Source organism: Apaloderma vittatum, unplaced genomic scaffold, assembly GCF_000703405.1.
Source record: "Apaloderma vittatum isolate BGI_N311 unplaced genomic scaffold, ASM70340v1 scaffold415, whole genome shotgun sequence".
NCBI lineage: Eukaryota > Metazoa > Chordata > Aves > Trogoniformes > Trogonidae > Apaloderma > Apaloderma vittatum.
In genome coordinates, this window is record NW_009717431.1 from 81200 (window position 1) to 92995 (window position 11796).

At 38.3% G+C, this 11796-nt stretch overlaps 1 protein-coding gene across 1 annotated transcript in view; it reads right to left on the reverse strand.

Annotated features, from left to right (window-relative positions):
• Positions 1-3663: 3663 nt before the first annotated feature.
• Positions 3664-11796, reverse strand: part of BEGAIN (brain-enriched guanylate kinase-associated) — a 73851-nt gene continuing 65718 nt past the window's right edge. Inside the window, exons 6-9 of the mRNA XM_009869868.1 lie at positions 11057-11164; positions 8250-8333; positions 5010-5037; positions 3664-4916 (exon numbers count right to left, since the gene is read on the reverse strand). Of these exons, the coding sequence (XP_009868170.1) occupies positions 3664-4916; positions 5010-5037; positions 8250-8333; positions 11057-11164 (1473 nt within the window). The remainder of the gene's footprint in view (positions 4917-5009; positions 5038-8249; positions 8334-11056; positions 11165-11796) is intronic.

The following is an 11796-nucleotide window of genomic DNA, read 5'->3' on the forward strand; positions in this document are numbered from 1 at the left end:
TGCTGTAGGACAGGTAACTACAAACCCTGCATATAGAATTTCACTACTTCAGATATCACTTGGAAAAGTAAGGTTTTGTGGCAACACGGAGAGACCTTGGCATTTTTGTAACGCTTAAGAGAAAATGGGGCATTTATGCCCTTCATAAAAGGTATTTTGAGGCAAACTCTCAGCCACTGGAGTGGACGGGTCTACAGCACTTTTATTTGGCTGAAGATCTGTTGGTTGGCATTTCTGGAGTCCCTTGTCATCAGATCAACATAAGAGTAAAATCAAGTTCGTTAAACCACACTGCTGCTCTCCATTGGAAGTGTCCTACAGAAGCTAAGTGCTTTGACGAACACTGTTGCAGACATGTCTACCACCCATTTCACCTGGGTCAGAGTGTATCTTTTTCTTCTTCTCAACAAGATTTTATTGGTTTATTCTCCCACTTTCCTGTTTTTAACCAGGTTCAACGTCCTAAAACTTCAGTGACAATTAGATCTGTACTTGAGCTGAACAGGTTGTCTTATGGCTCAAAAGTCAGTGTGCCATGGTGAGCCTGGAGAGACCAAGTGAAGGAAAGTGGGCAGTTGGTTTCAAATATCTCCAGTGACATACTCCAGAAATCTTCTCCGTAACAGGGTTATTTGGAGGATTTTCTTCCAATGTGAAAACTGAAAATAAGCAAAAAATTAGGACACCACCACGAAGAAAATTTAAATCTATTATGAAAACACCTAGTTTCTTTCTAGCCTTCGCCTTGTATCTGTCTCTGGTTGCCACAAGAAGTCTAAACTGAATGCAGCAAAAAAAAAGGGAGGAGGAAATCCTGTATTACAATCTTTCAGAATTCTTTTTGTTTGAAAAAATTAAACCAAGCCGTAGTCAAACCCGTAAATCTGAGAAAATTTAGGCGACTCATTTAATTTTTTTCTCATGTTCATAGAAAATTTGCAAACTTACTGTCAATCTTTACGATTAATGAAAATTAAAATCAACACATTAAAGCTGAAGAACTTTTCTAGCCATTTTGATTGATTCAGCTGAAATTTGTTACAGGGTTGCATATTGTTCTGTAACAGAATTATTTACAGAAAAATGTCAGAAGATTATAGACTATTTTACAAGAAAAACCCAGTACTAGTTGACCAAAAAGACTGGTTTCAATCTACATATTAGTGCACAGAAATTGGGAAAAAGAGTGAAGTACAGGAAGAGACTTTGAAACTGCAATATACGAAATAATATAATAGGACAGGATATTAAATAGTCACACATATAACATCTAGAAGTTTAGTGTAATTGCTAGAATAACAGTTTAGTGTCAAATAATGAAGGACATTAAAAAAAGAATTAGTCTAATGCTGTGTTCCTGTTCATAAATGTAGTGATTTATTGTTCCATAGTTTACATATTTTCTTAGGTGAGATAACAGTTAATTTTCACCTCTTGTATACAAATCCTTGTATTCACTGACCAGAAAAATTAATACCTTGTGTTAGAGTTTGCCTAAATTTTATACACCTGAAAGAGTCAACAGTGAGGGTTTTTTCATATGTTTTCTATATTTTGAAGGGGAAATAACAGCTTTTCTAAATCTGTGTTTTTTATGGACTTTGTGGAATTATTTGTGGCATTACCTGCCACTCGCACTCACTGTGAGCAAGTATGGGAGCATAAAAGCACAAGGTGTGTTATAGCTTTTGTACCAAAACAAGCCTCCCTTTAGAGTTATGTTGTGCCTTACTTTTGTTTTATTGGTAGCTATGATTGTCCTCAACAGTGGTGCTACAGATCTCAGAGGGACTTGATACCAGATCTTCCAAACAGCACAGCAAGTACTTGCACCCATCAATAGCAGTCAAATTTTTATATTATCCATGAAGAATACAGAGAGCAGTGAGAATTGTTGATGTCATATGCATTGAATCTGTGGCCTCATGATTTAAGATATTTATGCAGGAAACGAGTAGTTCTATAGTTCTGATTCATAGTTACTTCCCAGGTGACTACTTTCAGAGAATCAGCAGAAAATATATTTTTCTTAATGGATATTGAATGGTAGGTCAATAATTTAGCTTTATAATGAATTAGTTTAAAATTCCACAGTGATCTCATTGATAAATACCAAATATTGCACTATACCCTATATTCCCTCTACGTGAATTACTAAGTCAGTATTTCAAGTATGGGATATATATTCCATTATCATGCCTTAAAAGAATTATTAAATATTCATTCCTGTCTTTTGCCTCCTGCCGAGCGGCAATAGTGAAGCCAGGAAGGAAATCCACAGGATTTCCCTTTCTCCCTTTTTTCTTTTTATCTTCTTCTCCCCTTGCTTGTTCCCTTCTGCTGCTGTCCAAGTTGTACACTCCTTAATGATGAAATGGTAAGAAATAGAGAACTCGGTGAAGGAAATGCAAAAAGTACAGGTAAAACTATAGCTTCTCAGAGCTGGGGTGAAATTCCCATAAGCTACAGAAGGCCAGAGTTTCCTTCAGCTTTGGAAAAATGCCCTTGTCAGAAATATCAAGCTATGTATGGGAAAAGGGCAGCTGTGAAAGTTAGCAGTCCTAAAGACCTTAAAGATTGCGTCAAGTAAGGGTGTAATGGAGGAGGAGCTTTAGCTGCAAGTTTTCAGGTAGTTTTCAATTTTCTTTTCAGTGTGCAGAGCTCTGTCTAGTGAATTCAAACGTGCTGATAAACAGTTTATTTTCCTGGCTTACTTGAAATAGGCTGCTGAGAAGCTGTCCTTCCACACCCAGGAGCTGCAGACTGAGAACCAGTGCTTTGGAGCTTACAGAGAGTCCTTTAGAAAGCAGTCTAAACCAGGAGCTTTACTCACTAACTTCTACTGGACAAATGCCATCCAGAGTAATCCTATGTCTTATTGTTCTGGGTATGTTGTTTTAATGAAGGAAAAACCCCAAACATCAAAATATCTCCACTGGTGTCTTTTATTAAGTAATGCAAAATACAGTATTAATTATGACACTGCATGCATTTTAGACGATATAAATGCAAGCCTACAGAAAATGTGACAAAGAAACCCTCAATTACTTTTGAGGTAGTATACAAGGAAAAATAGGAAAGCAGAAACACAGTGGATTAAAAGAACAAAATATTAGTATCACTTTGTGCATACATTAGTCACTCATAAATACATTTGTATGAAATAACTTAAGATACAATTCCATTCTTGTTAAAAAATATACTTCTTCAAATTCACCGTTCTTGTTTGTTTTGTTTTCACGTTACATTTTATGGTATTTTATCAGGTGGATTTATTTTTTTTTTATCACCGCCATCATGATTTTACCCTTTTCCTCCAAGAGTTTAGGCACAGATGGCCTCATGCACAAAAATAAATAAGAAACTTGCTTGAAGGGAAAAGAATTCTGCTCAAATAGCTTAGGATAGTCTAATAAATACCATTGTGTTTATAAAAATATTTCAGGTTTATAAAAGAGGGGAGGGGACACTCTCCCACGTGGAAAGGATGTTAAGTGAAAAGTGCCATTTAACATTTTTAAGAGATTTTGTTTTAAACATATAGTACCATTATGAATATATATTTTATAATAATCTGTTTCTTAGAACCTTAGTGTTCACTACAAGTATCAAATGCGCTTTGCTTCCTTTTGTATATTGTCTTATTGCCGTTTTGGAAGATGCCTAGTTCAGAAGGGTTCCGTATAATTGTGCTTTTGTAAGACTGTCCTTCCGACTCAAACCAGTACTCCCAGTCCGCTGAAACTGCTGCTGTTTGCTGTGAATACCCGAATGGCTTCCTTGCTCCATGGAAGACTGGTGGATTTCTGAAGCCTCCACTGAACTGTGATTGAGGGACTCTGCGGAGCTGTTGGGGCTCACGTCCACGTACTCTCTCTTCAATACCGGGCTATTTTCCATGGCTTTGCTACTGCATAACTGGACGGTGATCCTTTCATTTTTTTGGTCTCTTGATTCTTTTGTTTTGTAAGTGGGCAATTTTTCCTGTTTACAGCTAGTGCTGATGTCAATATTCAGGCCACTGTCTGTTCTCAGGAAGCAAGAATCCACAAGTCTACTTTGGCAGATGTCGTCTCCCTCTGAGCAGCTATCAGCTTTGTAACTAGCATAGATAGGGCTTGTTCGACTGTCTCCCTTCTTAATGGGGCTGCTGTAGTACTGCTCTGAAAAACTACAGGGTGACAGCCTGTCAGTGTTCCTATAAGAGTATGCACCAATGTCCTCCACACTCAGTTGCCTCCATCTCCCAGGCAAGTCTTCTTCTGAAAGGTGGGTGCTCCTGCACTCGTTCCTCATTTTCTGGTTTGCTAAAGCCTGCTGTGGTGTTATGGCTGAGAAATGAAAAGGTTCGTTTGCATACGAAGGCAGAGTCCTAGTAAAAGTGGGTGAGTTTTCATTGTCATCGGCAAGATCCATGTGCTGCCCAGGTTTGGACTTGGCAAACCTAGGACTTCCCTGATGTTCGTAACCTGCGGGTGACTTTCTTTCAAACAGTTCATCTCTGTTGCTCATGTAGATCGCTTGCTGAGAGGCTGTCAGAGTATTGGCTTGGGCGTTCTCCTTCTCCTCGGATGTGACACTGAAGCTGGAATAGGAGCTGGAGGTCGGCAGAGAGGTAATGTACTCTGGGAAAGCTTCGTGAGAGAAGCTGGAATGGAAACCGTCTTCTTCGACAGTGCTGTCTGTGGAGTTCTGAGACCTCAGGAACCCCACGTCTTTCACTTGCGTGTCCACACTCTGCCTCCTCTCCCTTCTCCTCTCCTCAGGGCAGTAAAGAGCGGTGTCACTGCAGTAGATGTCTGACTTGTACTGAGGCCTTTGTCCAAGTTTTCCAGTAGAGTCCTGAAAATTGAGATCCCTTGTAGATGGGCTTGACAAGTGTGAAGACAAGCTGTTTGGATCTGGTTTTTCCAGTACTTTGGCAATGACGCAGGTGGGTATGGTATCAGCGTAAGATGTGTGGCACAAGGGGACAGAAAGGCTGCACCCATGTTTTTCCAGATGGATGCTGACTCTTTCCTGAAAGTCAGATGGCAACTGTAACATAAAAGAGATGACAAAGGGGAAAGGAGAGAAGGGTGCATGTCAATACTGGTGTCTGCTTGGGCTTATACAACGTGGATAGATGGAAGCTGTTTGATATTGCACAGCCCAGTATGTGCAGTTCTTTGACTAATGTAGTGACCAGAATCTTTGTGCATTTCTAAAAACAAGCGTAATCAAATGACTCGCATATTGTAACATTCGGAAATCTTCACCTGCTTTCCCTTGTGGAAAACATCATGAAACTGAAAGGTTTCCTTCCAAGTCAACTCAGGTTGGATAGGAATGCTGTAAAGAATGTGGTAAATAATCTTAAAAAGGCAGGTAGGGAATTAGAGCCTACAGCAACGCTTTCCAGACCATGTGCATGTCTGTGATTTTCAGCTGGAGTGTGAGGGTGCAGCGGTCTCTGCTGGGGTGAGGAAAGAGGAGGAAGAGATCAGATTTATTCTGTTGTTCTTTTGCTTTTCTTCGAGCTCGTCTTGCCTCCAGCCCAGTGCCACATTGCTTCCTGCCCTTCAACATCACATTTGATAGACAGTGCTGTTTGAAGAGGCAGGAAAGTTAGCTTCACTGACACTTACCGCAATGGTACTGGCTACTACGACAGGAGTGATCCTGTGCTGGGAAGAAGCAGATCAAACCGGCTTCCTTGCCCCGTCGCTTAGTACTTGTCAGATCAACCACCCACATAAGCCTCAACGTGTTCCCCTCTTCCAGCAGCTGCTAGCTGACTGCTTTTCTAGTTTCTTACTGCACTGACAGAAGAAATAAGAGCTAAGTCTTGAATTTCCATCATGATTCCTGTGACAGACTACTCAGAATTAATCAGGAAGTCTGTTATGCATCAGAAATCATATAGTTTTAGAGAAAGTCGGGGTCAGCTGTGTGGATGGTGGTTCCACCTGCCATTCAGTTGTGTGGACCAGAAGAGACTGAGAGACCATGTTTCTTGGCTTGGAAGTCTGGTAGGTAATATCTATGTAGGTATCACCAAGTGTACTTGCCAGTCAAATTTTATCTAGCTTGCTCATTTCAGATCCCTGTCAATGATCAGACGGGGATACGAGAGAGCTGCATGATGGCTGTCTCTTGGTATTTCTTGCTGGAACTAAGTTTTGAGTTTGTGACTGTGATAGATCCCTTGACATCCATGTTGATTTACACCAGTTAAGAATTTAGCCCTTGAATGCTTGGCTGAACTCTGATTTACTCAAAAGTTTCTTTTTTATAATTAGAAATCAAGTTTCTCTTTACTAAATGATCAGTGGTTGCCCTTATAGCCCTAACTTTGTTTCTCTAGAGGGGAAAACACTACAAATATTGAAGTGTTCCCACCCCTTCGTCTTTTAAGCAAGAGAAATTGAAGGTGCCTGCTCCTTGTGATGATCTTACACGATATAAGATATGAAGCTCCTCTTTTAGTTTCACAGGGAAGTTTTAAAATTTGGTTTAGCCCCCAAAACTCAATGTATTCAAAACATGGCATGTTATGAAATGGTATTCTTGTTAATGTGGAGTAGGATGAGTGTTTTTTCAGACAATAGACCTTCTAGGATATTTTGGATTAATCATTTTGTTGTTAATTAGCTCATATGTCTTCCATTGGAAATAAAGAACATGATGTTGCCAGTCTGCTGGCAGACAGCAATATTAGTCATAGTAAGTACAGATACAACAAGGATTGAATAAACAGGTTGTAAAGTAGGGCTGCTATAAATTGCCACAGAAATGAGGAAAAGAAATACAATTCATTTAACATGAGACTAGTGTACAGGGCAGCTACTATTTCAGTATCTTGTAACACCACTGTTTGATCTATTTTATACACATTATTAAGATTATGTATTAAGAAAGGCATTAAGAAAAACAACATTATTTTCTGGACATTGCACTGGAAACTGGAATTACAAAAATGATGTTGCTGCTATATTACTATATTGTACTATAGTTTAGGTTTCTGGATAATATACAATATTTTGTCAGGCAATATTGGCATTTGTAAGGAATTTATTGGCAGTGACAGCACATTTGCATTTGTTAAAGTAATAAAAAAAATAAAAGTGGAGACTTTGCCTATTTAACTGAAAGTGTGACAGTCTGGGAAATTGTGAGGAAGTCCCACATATGTGGTCGTTTTCTGCAAGTGAACAACAAAGTACCTTTAAGGCCCTAATTCTTGCTAACAGGTCGTGTGCATTCAAGTGTGAGTAATATCATGATAATTCCTGGATATAAATTGCTAAGAGAAGTCAGTTTCAAGGGAAAAATAACAGGACCAAGATGATGGTTAATTCTGAAATTCTGTCTTTGTTCCAGAAAATTGGTACCCATTTGACAGAAGAGTCTTGATCTACCCTTATTTAAGAGGGTCGTTTAGTGCTCTGAAGCAATCTGCTGGCTTAGAAATGGCTTATACATTCCACACTTGATTTTGAATAATTCTCTTGCAGAATTGCACAGGAGAGACCATTTGAGGGGGAACTAACCTGAGGGGACTGATGACGGGAAGGCTTTTCTCCATGACCTTCACCGAAGTAATACAGGGGAGGAAGGTGATGATGCTTTGTGTAGGGCCTGCATCCCCAGAGACAGTCTTGTTCACTAAGTAATTGCCTCCCCTCTAAGGGGTCTATCTCTCAAACCTGGTTTCCTTGGAAGCAAGGATTATTAATTAAAGTTTACCCCTTGGAAATCAATCATTCAGTGCTCTGTTTGCTTTAGAAAAAGATACTTGTTCTGTCAGTTCATTTTAAAATTCAGGTTTAGAAATGAGCTGGACTGGAAAATAGCTTCAGGAAGAAAATTGATTATATCAGAATCTCTGATGTCTGCAGCTTGTCATTTCCCTGCTTTCACTCCACTGTTCTCCCCCAAGCAGTTTGTAGTCTGGAGTTCTCAGCACTTTGGTTTTGCTAAAAGCTTTCTTTTTGGTATGATCAGTGCAGGCCCATTCTACCAGACTGTAGAGGTTTTGGGGAAGAGACAATCTCCAAGATCCTTCACTGACTGTCATTTTTGTCAGCACCTCCCTCAGCTGCACTGAGTAACAGCAAGGGAGCAAGCCCTGCCATGGCTTAAGAAGGAATCAGGGGAAGAATCAAAGCTTTAAGGGCAAACAAGTTCTGGAACTGATACGCGTTAAATAACGTGTTTTCCGCAAAATATTTATTTCTTTGAATATTCACCAAGTTTGGTCACATTACCTCAGAAAGCTTATGTGCTCTGTCGTAATTCTTGCTGCACTGGAGCAACTGAGCAGCTAAGTTGCAGTCCTTCCTATAGAGCTCCTAGAAAACAAAAAATAGTCTGTTTTTTAAAGTTTGCAAGTCACTTGTGGCCTTCAGCCTTTCTCTCATGCCTGAACAGTGTAAAAAAATGTTACTTTGGGGAGATTTGGAACATGCTTTAACTTTAAAACACATTAGGATTCTGTGTTTATTGCACAGGCCTGAGACGTTTGCTCCTTTGCTGTGTAAGGCCTGATAATATTACTAAAAAGAAAATTTTGATAACTGTTACTACAGAACAGTAATCTGCATTTCAGAAGATGGATACTTACCATTTGGAATTAATTTTATACTGTTAACATGCATGCCGCTATGAAGGCTAGAATAAACATGAACTTTTAAGGAAAAAGAAAATTTAAGAACAAACAATTTTTACTGAGTATTATTCAGATCAGCACCAAGATACTACTTTAGAAAATACTTAAATAATCTTATGGCACTGTGGGAGAAATTAGTTGCAGAAATTTGCATTGTATTGTTTTTAAAAAGAAGGCCTTTGTCTACTTGTGAAAGTTTCTTGCTGCTTCCTGGCGCCTTTCACATCTTGCAGAACACAGCTATACAAATACATTGAATCTCACTGCAAATATTTGATGCCTCAGAACAGGATATTTTTACTGGTTGAGAAATTACCATGAGAATTCCACATGGGGATAAAGAGAATTTAAACAAGCTACTTATACTATTTTTGTATTGAGTGGCTCTCCCAGCCTATTTAATGGGAAAATTCAGTACATAGATTTGCCCTTCATTTAAATTTATTTTAGCACACATAACTGTGTAGCATTAACTTTTCATGAGTATCTTTGAGTCCCCAGATGAAAGAGTTGTATATTGCTTTTCCTAATCAAGATGCCATCAGAAGCAAAGTTGGCTTCAGAAGTTGACTTTATAGGTGACCACAGGTGAGACAGACAAAATATAAAAACACAATGGACGCCGGGCTATGTTAATCTGTAAAAATTACAAAATGTTTATAGAGAAGAGGTGTTGAATAATGAAATTATTTGAATTTTCTCTTGCATTGATGTTATAGTTTTGTTGCATGCAGGTTTTTACTGTTTCACCTGTTTTTTTTTTAAATTGATAAAGAAATTTTCTGTGAAGAGGAAAGGTGGAAAATCCTTCTGTTATGAAATACCGTTTGAACAGTATTCTGTAATAACAGCTGGAACAAGACATTCCTGAGAACCTGTGAGGCATGGAGGTCGTAAATGTAGTTTCTTATGATCATTAGTTCATTATATCATCGTAATCAAGGGCCTTTAGATAGCCTTGGTTTGTGATTTTTTTTGTGTGTGTGTCTTTGTGAGGTTTTACATATGCCACTTCTGCTTTAAATGCACTGGGGAGATACACTGATTTAAGCCTTAAATTTTATATCAGTAAACACTGTTTTTATGCCATAAAACAGATGCAAGGAGTAGGAACCCAAGAATTCAATTTAGAAGCAAAATCTGTTGCATGTGCATGTGATTCTGACATGTTACACGCACACCAAACACATAACATATTGCTGCACAACTTATAGCACAGACAAGTGCTCCATGTCCCATATGGCCTTACTAGGCACACAAAAATGAAATCACTCCAAAATCTAATGCTTTCTTCAAAAGCCGTGTGCTTTTCTGAACCTCTGAAGCAGTTGTCATGGAGAGTACAAAAAGCATTTCTGAGGCTTTATTTTTAGCAGCTTCAAAAATTACTACAGAAAAGCTACATGTGAGTGAGATGTGCCACGTGCATTTTGTTCTCAACATGCTGGGACATGCCGTGCTTCTATACCACACCCTAATGTTCAGAGTAGTTCTTGGAAGAACAGTACTTTGAACTCCAGTCCATTCTAAATTGCCTTTTAAAAAACTATGAATATTGAACACATTTTTTCTTGCAGTCAAGTTTGAGATCATATCTGAAGTAGTGTAAGTGCAGGTATACTTACTGGGAGCTTTATGATTTTTTCCCTCTATTTTAAACATGAAACAACTGTACTGATTTTAGCTGATTAGTCTACCTAAATGTAGTCCATTGCATTTACCATGCTTCATTACTTAACAGCTATTAGAGTTGTGTTGAAACAACAGTTACCTTACAATATCTATAAAAGCAGAGGGTCACACTGTGAACTCTTTGTTTCCATTGGAAAGCTATTAATCGCATAGGTGCAATTCACGTCAACAAGGCATATTAATGGGATCAAATGCTCCCTGCTATGATGAAGAGTTCATATGAAATATGGGAAGACTGAATGTAAGATGCTGAAAAATAAATGTTAACAGAAACATGTCTTCTGCAAGTGAAACTTTTATTAAATATATAAGGAATGGCTCAATAATGAACTAAATGCCTGCAATCTCCCTTTCTTTGCTGTCTTTTTAGGTTTATCCCTGGAAGAATTTCATAAGCTTGGTTGCCACCTGTTAACAAGCCAGTTTTCAGGCGAAATCAATGTGGAAATACTGTGTTTTAGAATATTTTTTTCCATAAATTTTAGGTTAGACATAAGTAAAATTTATCAATGAAAAGTCTCACCCCAACCCCAAGCATAAGGACTGCTAAATTCACAAAACAATGGTAATAATCAAATACGAGTTTTAGCTATTGATGTGACAAGTTACATTTTACACAAACACTAAGAAATTGTTCTATAATTTCACAGGAAGTGCATGGCCTAATTTATTTCTGAATATAATCTCAAGATGTAGCCATAATTAAATACTTACATTGTCTTCTGACAACTTATCTATTGTCACCTTGGCCTCTATTAAGTGGTTATTTAATGCAATTATTTCATGGCTCAAAGCCCGTTTTTCCTCTTCGTAATGCTGACCCTGTGTAGAAAATGGAGTAGTCAGTATTTTTCCACTATCAGAATATTTCAGAAAAAAGCCCAAAGGTTGATCTAGTTCTCAAATCCAGGGAAAAGCACAGCAGACCATTTTCTTTTTCTTCTTCTATTTTTTGATGTTTTCACTCACCAGATGAGGCAAAGTACTTTGAAGATATGGAAGTCAAACTGATATCACATTAGGAGCCTTCACAAACAGTTCTAGCTAGTCTGTGCAAAAGCGTTCAGCTAAACATCAGCTGTTCCTTCTTCATCACAAGGCAGGGCTTCTAACCTGCAAAGGAATTGGGCTGCTCTTGGCTTTTACTATAAGTGTTTCACACCATTAGCTCCCATTCTCATTGGAGAGAAAGAACCATATTTAAAAAGGAAAGTAGCTATGTTTGAGCCGATTTATTTTTAGCTGTTGACTGTGATGGCTGCTTTAAAAGCCCTGAATGAAGTCATTCATTTCATGAATGTTTGCCTGACTGCAGGGTTAAAACTCATTGGCAGAATGTGACCCCCTGTGGGTTAACAGGAAAATAGTCTGATTCAAACTTTGTGCTGCCCCCTAATTTAATCTTGTTGCCGATAGGCTGTAACTTTTTATTATAAATGCAAAGAAATCAGCAG